The sequence below is a fragment of the Mytilus edulis genome, chromosome 1 (assembly GCF_963676685.1).
Source record: "Mytilus edulis chromosome 1, xbMytEdul2.2, whole genome shotgun sequence".
NCBI lineage: Eukaryota > Metazoa > Mollusca > Bivalvia > Mytilida > Mytilidae > Mytilus > Mytilus edulis.
Window position 1 is genome coordinate 108041365 of NC_092344.1, and position 27076 is coordinate 108068440.

Here is a 27076-nt window from a genome sequence, read left to right on the forward strand (position 1 = left end):
TTTGTCCATCCTGTTACCAGTCAAGGTAGCACTTGACTTGTTCTAGAAATACCTCAATACAAATGTACATTTTATGAATTAATATACCGTACGGTAATAAATATGTGTAACAATTTATTTGCGATAATGTAAGAGGCATTTTAAGTTTTCTTACAAAGTATGTCTATCCTGTTACCATTTTTGTCCCTCCTGTTACCACTGTTTTTGTAACAGGAAGGACAGTAACAGAATGGAAAAATTAGTACAAAACTTAAATTGGTTTTATAATAGTCCCTCCCTAATAATTGATGTAGTGTTTTTATACTTCCGGCCCATGCCTAAGTTACGTTAACAAGCGGTTCATTAGTCTTATGCAATTAAAAATTATCTATCAACTGGTAACATTAAAGACATTATAAAAAGGTACGCATACATCAATACCTACCGATCTTTTGATTCTGATGACCAAAATCTTTCCACATAAAAAATTTCACCATGTCGTTACGTCCTGTATCCACGCCTACGACGTCACCATAAAAAACCGCCGTTATTTGAGGGAGAAACTAGTTTTTTTTCGTAAACAAATAAATAGTAACAGGAAGGACATATATTGATGAACAGACATTCCAGTGACTGTGGAATAAAAGTTGTCATGATTTGAAACATGGAAAGTTATTTATTTTTAATTATGATGTTACTAAATGAAGAAAAATCATTCTGTTTACCTTTAAATGCAGTTTTATGTACAGATAATTTGAATGCAAATGTTATTTATCAAAAATGAACGCTTGGAAATTGGCGAATTTTCATACTTCAACGAATATAAAAAAAATATGAAACTTTTATCACACTACTATTTGCATGTACTATCTTGCACAATATATAAACTCTTATGTTAAATTGAAAAAATATGTCAAACTTACAAATAAAACAGACAATAGACAATAACCGAAAAATGTACATTTTTTTGAAATGACTGATTAAAGTCCATTCCACATTTTACAGCATGCCTTACATTACTTTAAACATTTTCAGATTATGACGGCAATACAACAAGAGTCTTTAGATTGCAGTTAACTATTATTCCGTAACCTGTTTGACAATACATGTACTAGAATACATCTCTAAGTTGACTGTTAGTCTATTTCTCATGTATGCATTAAGTTAAATTATGTCCCCTTACATAATCAATTTGCATTTATTGTGCTTTTCACTGTCAGAAAATCTTAACAACTAATGGTATTTGCATGGAAAATGAATAAACCATTTAATCTTGCTGATATAGCATCATAAATACATTCTTTGTCAAAAATAATGTCTATTCAATGTACAGAAACCCCTATTTCTATCTCTATTTCATACCAATATGAGAGCTAAATGAATAAGTAAGGACCCCTTAACCAATTACTGGTTCCCCAAAAGCTCCTACTGGTGTCATGTAACATCAGAACTACTAATTAAACCTCAAGAAAGCCATTATAGCTGTACTTATGTTGAAAAAAATAAGAAATTATGCAATTTATTTATTTCGGTGAAAATAATAGGATGAACATGCAAACGTAGAATGTCGCGTCTCAAATTTCAGTGGTTGCACATGTGTCAGACACTGCGAAAAGTTAAAGCGAGCATTTATAATTAAAAATGTATTGCAAGTTACATAAAAATAATGAAGTTCTACTTTCTATGAAAATTTTTACATTATTACCTACAGATCAGGCAAAATTTGCTGAATCAGCAATTTTTACTCTCAGGGGTGGAATTTAAGGCTTGTTTTATCAAAGTTGCCCTTAATCAACTTTTTATTGATAAACTTACAAATTGCATAGGTAAAAAAAGTTCCTTCATTGATTTAGTGTAAACATATATATCCCCCTTAACCAAGACATAACAAACTTGAAACCAGTCATGACACCTATGATGCATAGACTTCTTACTTTGGAACATATTACAATAAAGAATACTAGTCTGCACTCATTTCTTATAAAAAAAATGAAACATTACATCCCTACCCCATCTGGCAGATTTTCACTTTTTTTCATCTTACCATTTTTACTTAAGAAGTAAATAAAACCCAAATATATGATGTTCCAAATCAACACAGAAGTCAAACATGGTGATTTAGGAGGAATTATTGGATTGCCAACTCTGTTTATGGTTAATCTGAGTAAAAGAAACAGTTTAATCATCAAATCATGAAAACTGATATTAAAGTCCATTCCACATTTTACAGCATGCCTTACATTACTTTAAACATTTTCAGATTTTGAGGGCAATACAACAAGAGTCTTTAGATTGCAGTTAACTATTATTCCGTAACCTGTTTGACAAAACATGTACTAGAATACATCTCTAAGTTGACTGTTTGTCTATTTCTCATGTATGCATTAAGTTAAATTATGTCCCCTTACATAATCAATTTGCATTTATTGTGCTTTTCACTGTCAGAAAATCTTAACAACTAATGGTATTTGCATGGAAAATGAATAAACCATTTAATCTTGCTGATATAGCATCATAAATACATTCTTTGTCAAAAATAATGTCTATTCAATGTACAGAAACCCCTATTTCTATCTCTATTTCATACCAATATGAGAGCTAAATGAATAAGTAAGGACCCCTTAACCAATTACTGGTTCCCCAAAAGCTCCTACTGGTGTCATGTAACATCAGAACTACTAATTAAACCTCAAGAAAGCCATTATAGCTGTACTTATGTTGAAAAAAATAAGAAATTATGCAATTTATTTATTTCGGTGAAAATAATAGGATGAACATGCAAACGTAGAATGTCGCGTCTCAAATTTCAGTGGTTGCACATGTGTCAGACACTGCGAAAAGTTAAAGCGAGCATTTATAATTAAAAATGTATTGCAAGTTACATAAAAATAATGAAGTTCTACTTTCTATGAAATTTTTTACATTATTACCTACAGATCAGGCAAAATTTGCTGAATCAGCAATTTTTACTCTCAGGGGTGGAATTTAAGGCTTGTTTTATCATAGTTGCCCTTAATCAACTTTTTATTGATAAACTTACAAATTGCATAGGTAAAAAAAGTTCCTTCATTGATTTAGTGTAAACATATATATCCCCCTTAACCAAGACATAACAAACTTGAAACCAGTCATGACACCTATGATGCATAGACTTCTTACTTTGGAACATATTACAATAAAGAATACTAGTCTGCACTCATTTCTTATAAAAAAAATGAAACATTACATCCCTACCCCATCTGGCAGATTTTCACTTTTTTTCATCTTACCATTTTTACTTAAGAAGTAAATAAAACCCAAATATATGATGTTTCAAATCAACACAGAAGTCAAACATGGTGATTTAGGAGGAATTATTGGATTGCCAACTCTGTTTATGGTTAATCTGAGTAAAAGGAACAGTTTAATCATCAAATCATGAAAACTTATATTAAAGTCCATTCCACATTTTACAGCATGCCTTACATTACTTTAAACATTTTCAGATTATGACGGCAATACAACAAGAGTCTTTAGATTGCAGTTAACTATTATTCCGTAACCTGTTTGACAATACATGTACTAGAATACATCTCTAAGTTGACTGTTTGTCTATTTCTCATGTATGCATTAAGTTAAATTATGTCCCCTTACATAATCAATTTGCATTTATTGTGCTTTTCACTGTCAGAAAATCTTAACAACTAATGGTATTTGCATGGAAAATGAATAAACCATTTAATCTTGCTGATATAGCATCATAAATACATTCTTTGTCAAAAATAATGTCTATTCAATGTACAGAAACCCCTATTTCTATCTCTATTTCATACCAATATGAGAGCTAAATGAATAAGTAAGGACCCCTTAACCAATTACTGGTTCCCCAAAAGCTCCTACTGGTGTCATGTAACATCAGAACTACTAATTAAACCTCAAGAAAGCCATTATAGCTGTACTTATGTTGAAAAAAATAAGAAATTATGCAACTTATTTATTTCGGTGAAAATAATAGGATGAACATGCAAACGTAGAATGTCGCGTCTCAAATTTCAGTGGTTGCACATGTGTCAGACACTGCGAAAAGTTAAAGCGAGCATTTATAATTAAAAATGTATTGCAAGTTACATAAAAATAATGAAGTTCTACTTTCTATGAAATTTTTTACATTATTACCTACAGATCAGGCAAAATTTGCTGAATCAGCAATTTTTACTCTCAGGGGTGGAATTTAAGGCTTGTTTTATCATAGTTGCCCTTAATCAACTTTTTATTGATAAACTTACAAATTGCATAGGTAAAAAAAGTTCCTTCATTGATTTAGTGTAAACATATATATCCCCCTTAACCAAGACATAACAAACTTGAAACCAGTCATGACACCTATGATGCATAGACTTCTTACTTTGGAACATATTACAATAAAGAATACTAGTCTGCACTCATTTCTTATAAAAAAAATGAAACATTACATCCCTACCCCATCTGGCAGATTTTCACTTTTTTTCATCTTACCATTTTTACTTAAGAAGTAAATAAAACCCAAATATATGATGTTTCAAATCAACACAGAAGTCAAACATGGTGATTTAGGAGGAATTATTGGATTGCCAACTCTGTTTATGGTTAATCTGAGTAAAAGAAACAGTTTAATCATCAAATCATGAAAACTGATATTAAAGTCCATTCCACATTTTACAGCATGCCTTACATTACTTTAAACATTTTCAGATTATGAGGGCAATACAACAAGAGTCTTTAGATTGCAGTTAACTATTATTCCGTAACCTGTTTGACAATACATGTACTAGAATACATCTCTAAGTTGACTGTTAGTCTATTTCTCATGTATGCATTAAGTTAAATTATGTCCCCTTACATAATCAATTTGCATTTATTGTGCTTTTCACTGTCAGAAAATCTTAACAACTAATGGTATTTGCATGGAAAATGAATAAACCATTTAATCTTGCTGATATAGCATCATAAATACATTCTTTGTCAAAAATAATGTCTATTCAATGTACAGAAACCCCTATTTCTATCTCTATTTCATACCAATATGAGAGCTAAATGAATAAGTAAGGACCCCTTAACCAATTACTGATTCCCCAAAAGCTCCTACTGGTGTCATGTAACATCAGAACTACTAATTAAACCTCAAGAAAGCCATTATAGCTGTACTTATGTTGAAAAAAATAAGAAATTATGCAATTTATTTATTTCGGTGAAAATAATAGGATGAACATGCAAACGTAGAATGTCGCGTCTCAAATTTCAGTGGTTGCACATGTGTCAGACACTGCGAAAAGTTAAAGCGAGCATTTATAATTAAAAATGTATTGCAAGTTACATAAAAATAATGAAGTTCTACTTTCTATGAAAATTTTTACATTATTACCTACAGATCAGGCAAAATTTGCTGAATCAGCAATTTTTACTCTCAGGGGTGGAATTTAAGGCTTGTTTTATCAAAGTTGCCCTTAATCAACTTTTTATTGATAAACTTACAAATTGCATAGGTAAAAAAAGTTCCTTCATTGATTTAGTGTAAACATATATATCCCCCTTAACCAAGACATAACAAACTTGAAACCAGTCATGACACCTATGATGCATAGACTTCTTACTTTGGAACATATTACAATAAAGAATACTAGTCTGCACTCATTTCTTATAAAAAAAATGAAACATTACATCCCTACCCCATCTGGCAGATTTTCACTTTTTTTCATCTTACCATTTTTACTTAAGAAGTAAATAAAACCCAAATATATGATGTTCCAAATCAACACAGAAGTCAAACATGGTGATTTAGGAGGAATTATTGGATTGCCAACTCTGTTTATGGTTAATCTGAGTAAAAGAAACAGTTTAATCATCAAATCATGAAAACTGATATTAAAGTCCATTCCACATTTTACAGCATGCCTTACATTACTTTAAACATTTTCAGATTATGAGGGCAATACAACAAGAGTCTTTAGATTGCAGTTAACTATTATTCCGTAACCTGTTTGACAAAACATGTACTAGAATACATCTCTAAGTTGACTGTTTGTCTATTTCTCATGTATGCATTAAGTTAAATTATGTCCCCTTACATAATCAATTTGCATTTATTGTGCTTTTCACTGTCAGAAAATCTTAACAACTAATGGTATTTGCATGGAAAATGAATAAACCATTTAATCTTGCTGATATAGCATCATAAATACATTCTTTGTCAAAAATAATGTCTATTCAATGTACAGAAACCCCTATTTCTATCTCTATTTCATACCAATATGAGAGCTAAATGAATAAGTAAGGACCCCTTAACCAATTACTGGTTCCCCAAAAGCTCCTACTGGTGTCATGTAACATCAGAACTACTAATTAAACCTCAAGAAAGCCATTATAGCTGTACTTATGTTGAAAAAAATAAGAAATTATGCAATTTATTTATTTCGGTGAAAATAATAGGATGAACATGCAAACGTAGAATGTCGCGTCTCAAATTTCAGTGGTTGCACATGTGTCAGACACTGCGAAAAGTTAAAGCGAGCATTTATAATTAAAAATGTATTGCAAGTTACATAAAAATAATGAAGTTCTACTTTCTATGAAATTTTTTACATTATTACCTACAGATCAGGCAAAATTTTTACTCTCAGGGGTGGAATTTAAGGCTTGTTTTATCATAGTTGCCCTTAATCAACTTTTTATTGATAAACTTACAAATTGCATAGGTAAAAAAAGTTCCTTCATTGATTTAGTGTAAACATATATATCCCCCTTAACCAAGACATAACAAACTTGAAACCAGTCATGACACCTATGATGCATAGACTTCTTACTTTGGAACATATTACAATAAAGAATACTAGTCTGCACTCATTTCTTATAAAAAAAAATGAAACATTACATCCCTACCCCATCTGGCAGATTTTCACTTTTTTTCATCTTACCATTTTTACTTAAGAAGTAAATAAAACCCAAATATATGATGTTTCAAATCAACACAGAAGTCAAACATGGTGATTTAGGAGGAATTATTGGATTGCCAACTCTGTTTATGGTTAATCTGAGTAAAAGGAACAGTTTAATCATCAAATCATGAAAACTGATATTAAAGTCCATTCCACATTTTACAGCATGCCTTACATTACTTTAAACATTTTCAGATTATGAGGGCAATACAACAAGAGTCTTTAGATTGCAGTTAACTATTATTCCGTAACCTGTTTGACAATACATGTACTAGAATACATCTCTAAGTTGACTGTTTGTCTATTTCTCATGTATGCATTAAGTTAAATTATGTCCCCTTACATAATCAATTTGCATTTATTGTGCTTTTCACTGTCAGAAAATCTTAACAACTAATGGTATTTGCTTGGAAAATGAATAAACCATTTAATCTTGCTGATATAGCATCATAAATACATTCTTTGTCAAAAATAATGTCTATTCAATGTACAGAAACCCCTATTTCTATCTCTATTTCATACCAATATGAGAGCTAAATGAATAAGTAAGGACCCCTTAACCAATTACTGGTTCCCCAAAAGCTCCTACTGGTGTCATGTAACATCAGAACTACTAATTAAACCTCAAAAAAGCCATTATAGCTGTACTTATGTTGAAAAAAATAAGAAATTATGCAATTTATTTATTTCGGTGAAAATAATAGGATGAACATGCAAACGTAGAATGTCGCGTCTCAAATTTCAGTGGTTGCACATGTGTCAGACACTGCGAAAAGTTAAAGCGAGCATTTATAATTAAAAATGTATTGCAAGTTACATAAAAATAATGAAGTTCTACTTTCTATGAAAATTTTTACATTATTACCTACAGATCAGGCAAAATTTGCTGAATCAGCAATTTTTACTCTCAGGGGTGGAATTTAAGGCTTGTTTTATCATAGTTGCCCTTAATCAACTTTTTATTGATAAACTAACAAATTGCATAGGTAAAAAAAGTTCCTTCATTGATTTAGTGTAAACATATATATCCCCCTTAAGGTGGCACGGTAGTATTTCCTGGCCCATAGGGATAATAATAGCCTTTTTAGAATTTTCACCACTTTCTAACACTGCAAAAAAATCTACATTCACACTTAATTGAAGTACTTTCATTTTACTATTCAGAAATGAATTTGAATATGTATCATGACCGTTTACTTTTTTTGCTATTTTTAGAAACCTAAGGCCACTAGTAATTTTAGGTCTTTTATGGTGCAGTGAATACAAAATTTAAAAAAATTCTCAAAAATTCATTTTCATCTGTATGTAAAATTATTTCATATTTTTCTACACCTGATTCATCCCTCAGTTTGGGAAAGTATGTTCAGTTGATACTGTATTTTTTGTCCAATCACACTGTTTAGATACATTTACCTAAGTAGGGTCCACAAAAGAGCAACCTAAATTCTGGAATGCAAATACTACCGTGCAACCTAAACTACTATTGCCTTTATTAAAAACAATTCAAACGAGAAAACTAACGGCCTTATTTATGTACAAAAAATTAACGAAAAACATATATGTAACATTTAAACAAACGACAACCATTGAATTACAGGCTCCTGACTTGGGACGGGCACATACATACATAATGTGGCGGGGTTAAACATGTTGAATGTTTACTTTAATAATTATAAATAACGATTTTATGATATACTCTAGATATTCTATGATAAGCATTTCATTTTCCGACATCGTTTTGATTTTAAACATCTAAAATATTTCGAAACTTCGCAAAGCAATTAAGTTTCATCATTCTATATCTCCTTAATGTTAATGTTTTATTTTGTCTAATTGCGTTAAGCTCTGGTTTTTTTTACGAGAGGGGGATGTAAGGATGTGAATCGCATTATTGTGTTCACCCTGCCGAGATGTAAGCCATTTAGACCTTTAACAGCGTATGGGTACGACAACCCCTTCTAAATAGCTATGCAGGATATATAAATAGCACATTGGTGTTTGGAGAGACGAGCTCCAATGCGACAACTCCTGCTTATTTTATAAGGGGCTGACTTATTAGGAACTGATGCTTCAGCTACATTTGAAACCTAATTAACTCTATCTTCATATATTTTCTCTTGTAATTAAAATTTGTTCTGTTTCGATGTCTGCAGATTAGTTTATCGTGGCCTTTTTTGATTGCATTTACTATTAATAGTGTTAGGCTTTAAAACCAAATACCAAACAAGCATATGTTTAAGAAAGATATAAGAGACTTGGATAGTATGTCCTTAAAATGGTTTGGGTTGATTTAGTGTTCAAATCTACTTCACACCAATCAAAGAATAGATTCACAGTATTTCTGTAGCCTAGTTTTAGAAGGATAATAATTAAATCTAAGTACATTAAAAATGGTGTTATGTTGTATTTGACAAACAGTTTAACTTTTATGTGTGATGGCTGTCTTGTAGATCGGGGATCAGTTTGAATGAGAAAAGATCCACTTCAGTTTGTCTGCCTTTCAAAAGGAACGACCTAAGATTGTGATAAATTTACTCTTTAGTAATGTCATTAAGTTACATAAAGGCTAATCAATATAGGCGTTTACACAGTGTCTTTTGTCTTTATGTTACTATTAGTTGTTCTTGTGCTTCGAACCAATCTCATGAGTCAAACTATTTCCAGCTTATGTTTTCCATTTTTTTTCATATGTTGTGCTGTTATACAACCGTCCAGGTTAGTAATGATTGAGCTTATTTCTATATATCAAGAGCTTCCAAATCAATATTTGTCGTTTGTTGCTGTCTGTAATATTTGTTTTTACGTTTTCTTTGTTACTCATATCCAGGTCGATGGTAGTTCGTTTGGCATTTTCTCATTTTGACGACTCTGATTGATAGTTGTCGCATTCGATATCACACGAAATATCCTTATTTAGAATAAACCTTTTAAAATAAAATTCTGAAACATGTACAAAAGTACATTGTTAAAATATTGTTTTTTTTCATATACCAGCATGACCAGTGTGATTGTATTTAAACGTGTTATGCTTTTATTTTGAAAGAAAACATAACAAAAAAAAAGAAAAAAACATACGAACATTTAAGGTCGAATTGATTACTTTATCCCTAATAAGCAGTATTGAAAAGTGTCAATAACTTTCCGAGAAAATATAAAATTATAAAACTATATACATGTAATATGAATGCCAATAGTAATTTTTTTGTCAACTTTTATGGGTATATAATTATAATATGAAGAAAAGTATAATTTTGTTTTAAACACAATTGATTACTTTATGCATACGAAACTATTTCGATAAGTGGCAACGATTTTAAAGACAAATATAAAAAATAATAACGCTAAATAATATATATAGCATAACTTAATGGTCTATCATTGTAGGCATACAATTATAATGTGTTGAAAATTATAAGTTTGTTTTAAAACATGCCGTTGCATCGAATTAAAAGTTTGTATTGTATAATTAAAGATATTATGAATAATATGCAATATTGATAAGTAAAAATCTAGGCTAAATGTTGCTAAGATAGCAATGCCATGTCCAAGAATTCGTTCTGCCTTTCATGTGCTTGCGCTAGTATTCACTCATAGACAGTGATTACTTTAACTATATAGATTTGAACAGTTTACTGTGTATGGAGAAGGCAAATATTTGCAAAATCTTTAAATATGTTTGCTCCAACAAAAAAAAGTATTGGTCATTTTCTTATTTAAGCGTCGATATTTTGATAGTCTCCAAAGATAGGGAAATAAATTGATATGCTTACCAAAACATAACTTGTTATTCTTCTTTAAAAAAATAACTTGTTATTCTTTTGTAACAAAAATAACTTGTTATTCTTCTATTATAATTATGGTATACTTTGAACGACAAAATTATTTTAAATCTCTATCTATGTGGCGTTTACATTCTGACGTCAAACGCGCGGTTGTAAATGTAATTCTAACCATTCGGTCTAAGTACGTAAAGATGTTAAAGATTGGCAAGATTATGGAATTTGATGCGACTGTCATACAAGTAAGAGGTTTAGCGCTATAAAACCAGGTTCAATCCACCATTTTCTACATAAGAAATATCTGTACCAAGTCAGGAATATGACAGTTGTTATACATTCGTTTGATGAGTATGAGCTTTTGATTTTGCCATTTGATTATGACTTACATCTAGAAATTGACAATTAGGGTCGGCTGAAAACAAACTTTACGACAAAAGAGATGATTTCAGCTTCCCAAGTGTGACCTTTTCTAAACAAAGAGTTACAAATTGTGAAGTTAAAATCATCACTTCGTACATTTTACGGACGCCTTTACGAATTAGTTACCCACAGGCGCTTGTGTATATAATACAGATAAAAAATTTGAAAAAAATGTTGATTAAAATATTCAATTTTCTATATTTATAATGCATATCTATCACTTCTGTGCATGTCTCATCTAATTTCGATTTAAACGACTCAGATAAAAAACATAATTTTACTATGCATACTAAGAACCAAAAAGGCAACTAACTCGACGCCATTTTTCTGCTATCTATAAATAAATAAATTGACCTACCTGGATTCCCCAACGATTTTTATGGAAAACGTGCCTTCCTTGCCGTCAGATCGCAGACATCACTAATATTTATCAAATCAGTATTGTTCGTAACATTTTTAGTCCATCTCAAGCATATAATAAACAGGTTTTAACTATTCTGACTTCTTTCAAATTTACGGGCCCGGAAGTTGACTGTTTTTTTCAAACTTTTGTTAAAGGGAAGTATTTTTTCCCGGACTTTTTAGGAATGGAATATCCGTTTCACAGATGATATCTTGTATGTTCGTTATGTCGTAATTACATTCCCGTTCCCTTTTCATGAATGTGACCTACCGAATAAGACTATTTACCGGCTTTGAAATATCATGAGCAACACGACGTGTGCCACATGTGTAGCGGGATCTGTTTGCCCTACAGGAGCACCTGAGACTGTAATTTTTTCGTTGGGTTTGTGTTGCTGTTGAACCCTTATTTGTGACATTTTTACCTATTGTGTCTGTTTGTTTTGTGCACGCATCATTTTCAATATAATGGAATTTGATGCGACTGACATACAAGTGAGAGGTTTGGTGCTTTAATCCAGGTTTAATTTAACATTTTCTACATAAGAAGATGCCTGAACCAAGTCAGGGATATGACAGTTGTTATCCATTCCTTTGATGTGTTCGACCTTTTTATTTAGCCATTTTATTAGGGACTTTTCATTTTGAATTTTCCTCGGAGTTCAGTATTTTTGTGATTTTTCGTTTTATGGTTGAAAATTCTTTACTTCTTCATGAAAAAGAGAATTTTACACGATCGGAAACGATCAATGTCCCACTATATTTTTCTTTTGAAATAAGCCATAGTCTCTTGAGAAAGATGTACCCAGAGCTAGATACGTCGACTACTTCGTAAAAGGACTGGATTGTAAACCATACAACGTAGACGACCGAATCCACTAGCAGAAGACGAACCGTGTAAATAATTTTAAAGTGACCCTATGAACTGTGTAAATAGAATTGTATAAACATTTGCGTTCCTACCCAGTATTGAAGAACAACTTACTATGATGGTGATGGCAATAAAACATGAACTATGTATACAGAAATATTGAACTTATGATTCGAATGAACTATGTGTAAATATATCCAGATCTCGGACTTGATGAATGTGATGAACTTAATATTATATCATGATATTGGACTTATAGAAATTTCTAAACTTTAGATATGTGGTGATGGTTACAAATGTACCGGAAACCTTACAATAAACTATTAAAATAACCTACAGGAAGAAAATACCGTATTTCATTGAACTTTCGTTCTATTTTGGATGGAAGGCATTATGTAACACAATTGTGTTCCATACGTTAATCATCAGGAAGTTATTAAATACAGCAAATCCGAAACAATTACATGTAACCTTTAGACACTTAATAATAATGTATACGAATATTATAGACATATATCCTACAGCCAATAAAAGACCATGTCTACTGTGAAATAGCATGTATCCGTCAGGGGTTAATTGCATAGTTTGACAATTAACCACAGACTAGTATTACTCAACAACCAGACTACTACGTAACCGGCCTACAGCTATGGACATTTGTATGGACCACTGGACTATATAAGATCCCTCAATGGACTTCAAGGACATAATTCGATTAGGACAGATTGGTACCGGAGATTCCGCCAAGGTATCCCCCCTCGTGGGTGGGCTGGAACTCATGCGCTCAATATCCGAAGTACTCCAACAGGAACGAACAGTTATACCACTATACGATCCCGTGCCCGTGTGAGATATTGAACATTTGAACAATTCAACTTTAAAGACAGTTTGTGAATATTCGAACATTTGAACTTTAGAAACATTCTTGACTTTGTAATATCATAATAAAATATATTTAATCATTACTGACTTCGTCACATAAGTCACGATTTGATGCCGTTTGACCACGATCAACTTGGATTGTCTAAAATAACGCGAAGGAATATAAAAGGTAAGAACTCAGTTACTTCCATTTTTCTTAATAGACAATCAAGATATTTCTATGTCAGTACAAAAAGTAGAAATGGCTTTTCAAGGGATGGCACACATATTCAGTAAAGTTTTTAATTCTAAAGAGAGTAAGGCCGTATTTTTTTTTGAAAAGGCTTAAAATCTGAAGTTTACAATTAGAAATGGCTTTTCAAGGGATGGCACACATATTAAGTAAAGTTTTTGATTTTAAAGGAATTGAGGCCGTATTTTTAAAAGGCTTAAAATCTGAAGTTTGTTCACGGGATGTGGTTCAAATAAAACTTTTTATTGAGTGTTTTAAGGTATCATAGGTCAATTTAAAAATTATGAATATTATACACATTTTTTTTTATCAGAATGAAAGGTTATTTTTTTTGTGTTATTTTTTATGCGGTACGTGTTGTTTAAGAGATAGGATAGATTACACATATGATTCTTAAAATAATAAACCGTTTTTTGTGAAGTTTTAGTAAAGCTAGTTTTTCGTTTAAAGTAAATTTGTAAAAAGATAAAATGTCTGATACATTAGCAATTTTTGTTCCGTATTTAATGGTGGTTTTTGGTCATATTATGGGTTGTTTTTTTTGAAGATACACTCAATTATTCTAGAAAGCATATGTTTTACGTAAAATTAGTAGAGCACCGGTGTAAATGAAGGTTGAATTAGAACCTTTGGTAGATGAAGTTAAGGGTACATTGAGGATACATTGTTTGCGTGTTATTGCCATTGATGATTATGGGTTTACGCAGTTGGGTAGTGTGTACGCACATTTGTTTAGAGAAAACAAATAGTCTATAATTTTAGATGCCAACCCTTCTTCAGTTGATTAACATAAGTGATGTTAGTAATTAAATGGTGCAAGTTTTTTTTTATGGTGTTAGATTACGCCATATTTACATATTGTTAATAGGAAAAGAGACGTATCTTCAGAAAATACAAATGTAACACATAACAGATTTAGCCCAAAGGGAATTGCATAGTTTAATTATAATATTGCTGTGGTAGATTGATATTTAAAAAAAGAGAGACATACGAAATTAATGACAAAATTTAAGTAAAACAGATAATTGATATTAAAGGATAACTAGCATTAAAGTAAAAAAAAAAAAAAATCACAAAACACTAATGAGGATTGTTATTAGAAAGTAGGATAAGAATAAGAAATAATTGATTTCAGAGTTGAAAGGGAGTCTTAACGATGTATTTTGTTCATAAATAGGCATAGATTTTTAATTGTTTTAGTTTTTAAGATGTTAGTTAAGTTTTAAAATCAGATCTCAACATATATCCTAACACTGAGTTGTATTGAAATGTTTAAATAGGATAGGCAGTAGGTTTGAAATTTAAAAACAAATGAAAAATAGATATATGAAAAAAGAAAGGAATCATTATGATGAGGAAACTATATACTAGTTTTGGAAAAATATAATAGATTAAGGAAAAATACATTTATTTTTCGCAACAAGGTGATGTTGTCAAATATGAAATATAGAGTCCGTAACAAATTGCGCAAGAGGTACTTAAAATGTTATTAATGGAATCTTAAACGTTTTTTTTAGAGTAAAGAGATAAATTTGTGGTCTATATTTAGCGTTAAGATTAATTAATGAAACAAAAGTTAAAACTGTAAAAGTATTACAATTGGTAACAAAGTACCACACATAATTTTTAGTATATATTATGTATCATGTACATGTAGGTGTAGGAGTTATAGAAATGGATCGAATTATATTTTTTTTAATTTGTGAATTTTTAAATCTATTTTTATTGTCTTGTGTTAATAAACATATCTTTGTTTTTATTACGTAAGATTTTTAAAATTGTAGAAGTTGTATACAACAGTTTATGTTGTTGTTTGTTTAAACCAGATAATTCAATATTTAAGAGAACGTATTGATTATACCTAGAAATTGAATTTCAGTTTTTCCATATTGGGATAAGTTTGTTATTGGGGTTAAGGTGCGATCTTCATTGGAATAGCCATATGTTTGTACTGTTAATTTATTTAGAATATATCTTGGTTAACCAAAGCGGAAATTGTGAGTTCTGGTTCTAATACCATGAACAATTGTTACCAAATGATGACAACGCAAATGGTTGGGACAGAAGTACCCGATTCCAGAGAAAAGATTCCCTCTGCACAATTACTCAAAGATGATGCGAGACCGAAGACCGATGCGACCAGTCTCTTGAGAAAGATGTACCCAGAACTAGATACGTCAACTACTTCGTAAAAGGACTGGATTGTAAACCATACAACGTAGACGACCGAATCCACTAGCAGAAGACGAACCGTGTAAATAATTTTAAAGGGACCCTATGAACTGTGTAAATAGAATTGTATAAACATTTGCGTTCCTACCCAGCATTGAAGAACAACTTACTATGATGGTGATGAAAATAAAACATGAACTATGTATACCGAAATATTGAACTTATGATTCGAATGAACTATGTATAAATATATCCAGATATTGGACTTGATGAATGTGATGAACTTATTATAGCATGATATTGTACTTATAGAAATTTATAAACTTTAGATATGTGGTGATGGTTACCGGAAACTTTACAATAAACTATTAAAATAACCTACAGGAAGAAAATACCGTATTTCATTGAACTTTCGTTCTATTTTGGATGGAAAGCATTATGTAACACAATTGTGTTATCAGGAAGTTATTAAATACAGCAAATCCGAAACAATTACATGTAACCTTTAGACACTTAATAATAATGTATACGAATATTATAGACATATATCCTACAGCCAATAAATGACCATGTCTGCTGTGAAATAACATGTATCCGTCAGGGGTTAATTGCATAGTTTGACAATTAACCACATACTAGTATTACTCAACAACCAGACTACTACGTAACCGGCCTACAGCTATGGACATTTGTATGGACCACTGGACTATATAAGATCCCTCAATGGACTTCAAGGACACAATTCAATTAGGACAGATTGGTACCGGAGATTCCGCCAAGGTCTCTCCCCCCCCCCCCCCCCCCCCTCGTGGGTAGGCTGGAACTCATGCGCTTAATATCCGAAGTACTCCAACATGAACGAACAGTTATACCACTATACGATCCCGTGCCCGTGTGAGATATTGAACATTTGAACAATTCAACTTTAAAGACAGTTTGTGAACATTCGAACATTTGAACTTTAGAAACATTCTTGACTTTGTAATTACATAATAAAATATATTTAATCATTACTGACTTCGTCACAATAGTTGCGTATTTAAGCTAAGCCTACAGCTAACACGTAAATTATGATACCATTTTTGAGTACTGTTTGGTTGAGTAGGTACTCAGTACTCACCACGGTTCAAACGTTTATATCCAAATATGCTCAAAAATGCAAGTATTATCCCTTGTTCCTCAAATGATATTTAGTAATTACCTATTTTTTCAGTTTGAAATTAGCATATTGACAGAATAACCCAATAATCAAAGGTACATGTAAGAACGTCTCTAAGTGAAGTAAGTATAGCACAGACATATTATCATCGGTACACAGTGTTTCTTAAAATATACAATAAAAATATACAATAAAAAAATGAATGTGCCAGTTGTATATTCTCCTAAATACCGTTTGAAAGACCAGTGATCGAAATCACAATCTTTATGTGGAGGAAAGATTTATATATTCCTAGAAAAAACCCGCCTGCTCTATGATGTGCCTCTCTCTAGTAACTAACGTCGTTAGTGTTAGCTTAAGTTATCTGTTAACATATTGTTTTGACATTTTCAAGGAGGTTAACTTTTATCTCTGGAAATTTTGGAATTTGACATATAATAAAGGCACTTTTTTTTTTATTGTTGCAACCCGTAAGTTCACCATATCGCATTGTTTTGTGTATTGCCTTTGTCACATATAACACAGATGTTCATTTTTCAAGGTCTTGGATTAAAGTTGTTTGAAAATCAATAATCAATATTCTGTAGCTACTTGCTTAACTGAAAATCGAAATCAAAACGATAAAAAGATGGGATAATTGTTCAAAATAAAACTCTTGAAACAACAAATATGGAATTAATTATTTACATGTTTTAAATTGTAGATGTATAACGTGAGACGAAAATAAAATATAAAGTTGAATTGAATTGTATTATTCATCAGGGATGTAATTACAATTGTCATCTTTACATTGTTGTTTCCTATTAGAACATACAGTGATATATTTCAGCAATTATGCATTTCTTAGCTTTCCGTGCATCACAAATCGTCATTGGTAATGGCCAATCAACAATTTCTTAAAAAAACCCGCAAAAAACCCCACCTAAAATGATATAAATTCTTTTTCTTTGGAATTTTTAGTCTTGCAACAACCGGACGTCTGCTCATGATGTTGCTGCCTAATATAACTCACGTGATTTTCGTTTTGATTTTTTTGGTGAGGAATTCTCTACAGCATACTGATGGTTTTCATGTTGTAACTAGGTCACCGCCAGGAAACGAATATCTGATCACAGAAAAAAAAATAACGAGAAGTGAAATTCATTGTGCTAACTGGTGTGCAATGACAGCTACCTGTATGTCAGCAGTCTTCAACAGTACAACAATGCATTGTGGGTTGTATCGTGAATATCAATCTGCCAGTAACAGCTCATCCCAAGAGGAACAACTGATCTTGCAAAGAGGTAAACTTTATTCCTCTTAAAGATGGCTAAAGTATCATTTTTTCATCATATTTTTTTGTAAACGCTTTTACATAAGCAAGTACTGAGTTTTTTTTTTTAACGTAATACGTCTGTTAAAAATAAGTGCTTGATCGTGTGCTTGTATTCATTCTACCGAAATGGAAAATTCTATGTTAAGAGGGTCTGCAATTCAGTTTGACAGCTTCAAATATACTAATATTTGACCTTTTCAGACTGAACCTCGATTATAATGTATGAATTCGAAATAAATGTTAAAAAAAAGAAAAACAGTGCGTAGACGACTCCGTTTAATATATATGCATGCATTAATAATTTTCTAAACATAATTACTTCCAGGAACTCATATGACTCTAACATTTCAGTTAAACTTGCTGCTTACAAATCTAATCTTGAATTCTATTTTAATTCTATCTTATTTTTGGGATTATTTTTTTAGATATTCAAATGTGACGTCACTTTGTGCGTTGATGGCTTTGGCTAACTCGGCTGTGTATTTTTATGTGCTGGTTTAGGTTGTTATATGTAATGTGTCCGTTTTTATTCTGTAGATAGTCTCCACTTCGGTTTTATCAGGTATATCTATTATATAGTCATTTTATAAAATTTACTGTTTGCAAAAGTATGAATTATTCTAAATAATAAGGATGTTTCCTATCCCAGGCAGAAAACCCTAGCCGTCTTGGGCACTACTTTTTAAAACGTTTGGTCCCCAGTGCACTTCAACTTTGTACTTGTTTTGGCTTTCTAACCTTTTTATTTGAGCGTCACTGGTTAATCTTGTGTGGACGAAACGCGCGTCTGGCGTATTACATTTTAAACCTGGTACGTTTTGTTAGCTATTATTCGTGTGTTTCTCTGTCCTATATGTTCTCCCACTTATTTGTATTGTAGTTTAATGTTACAATTAACATTGCCATATAAGCGGGATGTTTGGTATACCACAAAACCAGGTTCAACCCACCATTTTTTTTCTTTCTAAAAACTGTCCTGTACCAAGTCAGAAAAATGGCCATTGGGTGCGGGAATTCTCGCTACATTGAAGACCAATTGGTTGCCTTCGGCTGTTGTTTGCTCTATGGTCGGGTGGTTGTCGCTTTGACATATTCACCATTTCCTTTCTCAATTTTATTGTTATATTATAGTTCGTTTTGTGTGTGATACATTTTAATGTTGTGTTTCTGTTGTGTCGTAGTTCTCCTCTTATATTTCATGCGTTTCCCTTAGTATAGTTCACAGTATAGATACTATTCTGTACGCTATCCGGAAGTCGCGATTTTCGAAGCGAGAACTTTTTGGATCACAAATTTGATGGGTATACTGAATTAAACGGTAAGTTGATCATCTGTACATTGCTTAATGATTAATTCAGCCGACATCGATATTCTCAAATGGTTTAGAATTAAATTCCGCACATTCATTATTCGTATCTTTACCTTAATAAAGAGATTTTCAAGTGCCTCACTAAGAAAAATCAGTCGGCGAACCTAAAAACAATCTTTTTACCCTCTTAGTGTTCAAATTAACGTAAAATCCAGACTTAATTAACTAAATGAAGTATATTTCAAGTGGTGGTGAAAGTTTCAACCAGATCTTTGAAGCGAGAAATAAGAAAATTACACTTGTTTGAATTTCTCACTGTACGATCAGTCTCGCTTGTATATTTTAAAACTGTATGATCAGTCTTTATGTCACTGTATTATAGTGGTGATTTCAAAGTTATTTACGATACATTAGAAGGTGGCATTATTCTAAATAACACAAATATCTTTAAATACATTTACATCCTGAAACATATTTTAGCTTAATAGGGTGTACTCGACTTACTACATTAAGTATAAGGATGTTTAAATGTTGCTAAAATAAGAGGAAGGTTTGATGTATACTAGTATATAAGTTTCAGAAATGTCCTCCGTTATACTCAAAATTGTACAAACACACAGATTTAGTTGTTACATAAAAATGCATGTATTTACACACATTCGAGGCCGTACTGTAGCCTATAATTGATCACAGTTCCTTCACTTTGTTTAAGATGTAGAGCTGTCTCTTTGACACTCAATTGTACACCACTTTGTCAAGCGGGGGGTTAAAGTGATGAAGAAGTCCGTCTTTCCGTCCGTCCGTTCGACCGGTACAATATGTTTCGCTGGTTTTGTAAGCGCATCTCCTCATAAACCACTTTATATACATTGGGGGTTCCGGCCATTTTTAAATGGAAGGGGGTCCAATCCAGGAGAAAAGGGGATTTCAAATATATGTTCCCATACAAATGCATTGATAGTTAAAAAAGGGTTTCAAACTGCCGGATCCCCGTTTTTTTTTTTAACTCCGTCACTGATATAACTATTAATTAATCTTATTCGGATTCCTTATCATAAATGATAATGACTGTATTGTGCACCGTCTATTTCGAATTTTAGTAAAAATCTTTTATGGGGTTACTTTATATAAGATACGGACTTGAACATTGCATTATATGGGGGCACCCATCAGGTATTTCCAACACCTCCTAAACCAATTATTAAAGTTTTCTGAAATTGCTCCATTTGTACTCGATTAATGCATTATGGACCTTCTATTTCTGTAAACTTACCAAAATTATATCACATGAATTAACCCCCTACGCAAAGCTGTCTTTATCCATTTTGTGTTATTTTAAAAGCGACAAGCTTGATTTATGTTATCATCAATTGGTCAACGGAGGACGGTGTAAATAATCTTTAAAAATGTAATAGCTATAAACAGATAACTGTAACGATACACTATTACAAAGTCCACAAGCGAATCATGTATTACATTTTAGGCATTTGATTTTAAATAAGACTGATGGAACAAAAATACAATTATTTTGCCATCTAAAAAATTCATCAGAAATATATTTGTATTGTCTGATGAAAGTAATTACACGTAATAGTTCCCTGGATAGTTCATAATATCACATATACACGTATATACCTTCACATTGCTGTTGTTTTTTCTTCAAAATCACGACTGGTCATACAGTCAAAAAATCTGAAATCGCTTCTAGAATACAGTCAGTTCTAGACTGATCGTACAGTAATTTATTTTGGGATCCTCAAGGAAAACATAATTTTTTATGGGAAAAACGAATATTTTACTTAAATACGAAAAGAATATTGAAATAGTATATATTTAACTGTAAACTGATGCAAATATTTGCAATAAAAGATTATTTGCTTTGTACTACAAAAGCAAAATTGTCCATCGATTTCACTTTTTTCTACCAATTTGATGTGATGCACACGTTGTATATTCTAATGCATGTTTTTGTTACAGTAACTCATATTTATGATGCTATATATACCTTGAAGATGTTCAAAGCACTTTGTAGATATAGGAGTAAACAAATGATGAGAAAAGTTACCGTAGGCAAAACCGTCCTGTTAGCCGGTTGGAAATCATCGCTTCGAAAATCGCGACTTCCGGATAGCGTACAGAATAGTATCTACACTGTGTAGTTTGTAACCCGGATTTGTTTTTTTTTCTCAATCGACTTATGAATTTCGAACAGCGGTATACTACTGTTTCCTTTATTTACAGGAGTATTAATTCAATACAAAGTTGTGTCATTCCAAATGCAAAACTATACGTGAAACCATTTTTTTTATTATGTTTTACAAAAACTGATCTTCTTTTGCATTCGTCAATTTTAGTATGTTTTAGAATAATTCCACTTTCGATGCGCACCTCTAACGAAACTGTAATCGTCACAAATAAAAAGAAATGTACAACAAAGACAGTGTAAAAATGCAAATAAAAACCAATGTCGACCTTTTTTAAAAGTCAAACCTTCCAGAACTTCAAGACCCAAAATGATATATTTATATGCCATATATATATATATATATATAAAAAAAGAAGGTGTGGTATGATTGCCAATGAGACAACTGTCCACAAGAGACCAAAATGGCACAGTCATTAACAACTATAGGTCACCGTTGAAGCGCCAACCGTTATTGTAAAAGGTTGGCAGATATTATACAAATATATATTTTAAAGTCCAAGGAATAAAACTGTTTTGAAGTCCAAACTTTGAATAATCAAGAATAAGATTTGTTGGAATTAAATAAAAGCAGCTTTATTAAAAGCTAATATCGTAAATAATAATTATGAATCAATTACAATATATCTAAATAGAATTGCAGTGTCAGGGGCGGATCCAGAACCTTGATGTTTGGGGGGGCACCATGAAACCAAAATTTTTGATTTTTTAGAGATGTATATACGGTATATGCGAGTGTGAGTGTTTTTTGTTTTTTGGTTGTTGTTTTTTAAAAGGGGGGAGGGTCAGATCATCGTTTCTATATCTCTATATATTTCTAGATTTTTTTTTATTGTTTTTACTATTTCACTTTGTACTTTCTTTTCCTGCCAATTGATCTGTAATTATATTTGTCCTCAACATGCATCAAATATTTGCCACTGGACGTTAAACAACATACAAATTATACAATCAATCAATATTTTCTTCATCACCTCTATATTTTTTTGGCCTTGCTTCCAGACTTACTTTTTTGTACATTATTCTAATATCTGTAAAACACCTTCATATCCTTACAAATGGTGACCTTTTTTAGCCTCATACATGTACATGGCAATTGAAACAATAAGAATAAACAAATATAACTGTATGCTCGGGCATTTAAAGAAATGATTAAGTCCCAGATTCAGCTACAAAATAGATCTTAGGAAAATAAAATAATTTAGCATTTTATTAATGATTTTTTTATAAGAAAATGTCAATTCATCATGTTTTTCCTAGACCGGTGAAAAAAAGGGGGTTTGACAAATTGTTGATTTCCCTTGAAAATAAGAGGGAAGTAAATATGACATTCCATTCCATTTAAATAATAAACGTGTATGGTATTAAATAATAAATGATTAATTTTTGATTTGTTGCTGAATAAATTCACAAAAAGACCGTTTTGAAGAGAGAAAAAACATAAATTCTAAATAAAATGGTAAAGTGAGTACTGCATTTTGGAATGGAGAGAAACTAAGAACCTAAATATAGATGTATACCAACATTATCGACATAAACATATAATTTGTACCTATTCACAGATCAGAAGTTTCACCTGGTAATCGATTTTAATCTGTATTGTATTATAAACCAATAAAAAATCGTACTATTCCAATCAACATGTAAATGTATTTTCCATAATTTAAGCTTGCAAAGAGAAATTAAAAACACACAAAGGTGTCAATATTTACACACCCATCGATAAGTTGTCATAAATCACGCATGTGGACGCTGGCATTAATTAACGGCCAGTATAAGAAGTCAAATCAAGCTGTGATTCATTTCCGCTCTAGATATTTAAAAAGAAGATTCAGTAGCAATAAAATTATGTTAAACATTTTTTTTGGTGACCAGTACTGGAGGGGGGGGGGGGGGCACATGCCCCCTGTGCCCCCCGGTAAATCCGCCACTGTGTGTGTGCTACAATAGTGAATATACATGAATAGTAAAATCTAGGTCATTTACTAAAAACAGCTGATCGGTCTGGGGTCTAATTTGAAACTGACTATACTTTTCTTCAAACGTTTAAAAGATCAAGTTAATCAATAAACCTAAAAATAGTACGTGTGTACACAATATGAAAGTAACCAAAATGGCCATAAAGTTGACAAGTTCGATTTGGGATAAATCTAACATTATAAAAGGATAAATATCGATTAAATAGGATGCATTAATAACTTCTGAATAAGGTAATTATGTTGTAACTATAGAAAATCATTCCGCATAACAAGCAAGTGTACAAAAAGTGAAAACATGTATGACCTAGTTTCGCGGAAAATATACGCCGGGAAATACGAATGAATGAACGTTATTATTAATAAACTGCAAATAATCGTGGCACAACAACCGTACAGCCTTCAACAATGAACAAAGCCCGTACCGCATAGTCAGCTATAAAAGGCCCCGATATGACAATGTAAAACAAATCAAACGAGAAAACTAACGGCCTTATTTAAATAAAAAATGAACAAAAAACAAATATGTAACACAAAAACAAACGACAACCACCGAATTACAGGCTCCTGAATTGGGACAGGCACATACATAAATAAATAATGTGGCGGTGTTAAAAATGCTTGTTAAAACATTATATAAACATCACTCTATACAGACATAGACCACATGTTTAACTCTTTATCTCAGCAATGCGATATGAAAAGATGACACAATTTTGTAACAGAAAAATCAAAATGACCAAATAATTTCAATAGCCCAAATAATACGGCTTTGTGTTCTCGCAATATTTCGTCGTATATCAAGATGTGACAGTTAAAAAACTCCCGTTAAAAGTCGGCACAAAATATCACTTTTACTATGATAGATTAAGATAAAAATTAAGATAATAATAGTTATCTAACAATACAGTATTTTAGTCGATTTCATCACCCTTTCATTTTTGTTCTGTTAATGAAACAAATAAAGTGTAAATTGACCATACATTATTGTAATGGTATTGACAAGTTAGGAATAACAATGCAAATAGTGCATTCCGAAAGATGGAAGGATGAAAAAATATCGTGAAGCCAATACGCTTATCAAATTGAATTTATAATGAAGTATTGAATCAAATTGACCGACTATTCGGTATAGAATTTTTCATTGTTGAGGGCCATACGGTTGCCTTTAATTGTCTATATTTACTTTATTTGATATCTGGTGGATATTTGTTTTATAGGCAATTATACAAATCGCTTTATTTTTTTATATTTGTTACAGCAATAGTTGCATCTTCATTTTCTATGTAAGTAACATGAGTAATTTGGACAGAAACTAGTAATAACATATAGAATAAATATCACTTTTATAGACGTGTCTACAACAACAGCGGTCGCTGTAGAATCCGGAACAACTGACGGGACACATGAATCAGATATGTCAACCACAAAACAGACAACAACATCTTCTACAGAGATTGGTGACACATCGACCGTCACAAATAGAATTACCAGCAAGGCAACGAAAGAAGCCTCTACCTCAACAGGAAAAACTACAATACTAACAACAGAAGCGACGACAATTTCGTCACAACAAAAGAACTGGACAATTCTTGGAGGTACTACACATATAGGGCTATGTTGATCGAATATTATTCATTAAATCGAAAGATAGAATACAAAAACGAATCCAGATTAGTCTGTTTCATATCTTGTCCTCTGTAAAGAAATTTTAATGAGGGTCGATTGAGAATTGGTTCTTTTTACGATAAATGAGATTATTTTGATGTCGATCATTTTGACCATAAAAAACTTCATTTTCATTGAAACAACATTCTAGTATCACCTGCAAGTGTAATACATTGTACATATCCCCAAGTTAAAACGTATTCAAGGTTAGCGTTTGATGCAATAACAACAATTTATACCTCGATGTTTCTGATTTACTTCGTCTTGTGTTATTTCCTCTCTTCCCCGTTTATCTCTCTGTCCCTTTTGCGCTAAAATAATCGCAACATGGCAATGCTTACATCATAAGTCGTTATACACTGGTTCTGTTATTTTGTCCCACCGTAAGAAAGCAAACCTAACGACTTCCAGTTATATACCATTAGCTTGTTATAGTTATATCTGAGAATTTTAGATTTCTTTATTATCTATATTTTTAATTTTTATAAAGTTTAGTACATATTGAACAACGATTGTGATCGTACCGGCCGTCCATAATGTTTTCTTCGAAAAGCTGAAATTTCCGTTGATGGATAAAAAACCAAGCAGGACAAAATATTTAGTACACTATAGAGTGTAATATGAGTTAAATTTGATCATAAGGTTACCCTAAATAATTTGCTTTATAACTATGGTCATTTATTCTAAGTTACATCAGTCTGATAAAAGGAAGCAAAGTTGAAAACTGTAGAGACTTGTTAAGCATGTAATCTCCGTGGAATGGCCAATTCTCAAAAAAACATAAATTTTGAAAATAAATGCCACATTCAACGGATCGATATCGGTGTCAACATTAAATTTTAGTACAACTTCGATCTTTAGATATACATTTTATGGTTTATAAAAAAGGCAACAGTAGTATACCGCTGTTCAAAACTCATAAATCCATGGACAAAAAACAAAATCGGGATAACAAACTAAAACCGAGGGAAACGCATTAAATATAAGAGGAGAACAACGACATAACACTAAAATGTAACACACATAGACAAAATCCCACGAGAATAACAAATATAACATATTGTAACGTGTCCGCCTCGTGTGAAATCTGCAACTTTCGAAATGTAATAGACTCGGAAGAAGAACCTCTTGTGTATATGCTACTCTTTTGTAATAGCGGGGAGGAGTGTAACTGAGTTACAGGACTGGATCCCTGAACACTGTTTTTACATTCGGGCAGTGCTCAACGGACTCAGTTCCGATGTTGACATATTTTGGCTAAAATTAGTAATACCAATTGAAGTTAATTATTTAATTTATGAGACAAATATTTTATGATGTTATAAGATATTATGTTATTAACTTCAACAAATGTAACTGATTACTTAATATTTTAATAGTCACCAAGATTAAGCAAGCAAATCGTAGGGATGTTCCTGGTCAAACAATACAAATAAAATCAATACTTAACAATATAATAAAAAAATGACTAGCTTTGAACTATTATATCCTAACTTAGAAAATCGGCGGAATTACAATTAAGTATGATGTGTTCCTAAACTATGTAATAATCGAACGCGTATAGAGAAACAATAGAGACCTTTTCAATAGATCTGTATAGCTATTTGCTATTGGATACCTAAATTACACGTTTCTCTGAATACCTTTTCGTATAGAAATCGGATTAGAAAGCATAAACTTTTATACCAAAAATATGTATGGAAGTATTGTGTGAATATGCCGGAAGGTCACGTAGACCGTTAATAGTTCTTTAAAATTG

General features: G+C 31.7%; 1 protein-coding gene across 1 annotated transcript in view; it reads left to right on the forward strand.

Moving 5' to 3' along the window:
- LOC139497637 (mucin-22-like) overlaps positions 1-27076 on the forward strand; it is a 326590-nt gene that overhangs the window by 277739 nt on the left and 21775 nt on the right. The window contains exon 3 of the mRNA XM_071285886.1: positions 25002-25247. Within this exon, the coding sequence (XP_071141987.1) occupies positions 25002-25247 (246 nt within the window). The remainder of the gene's footprint in view (positions 1-25001; positions 25248-27076) is intronic.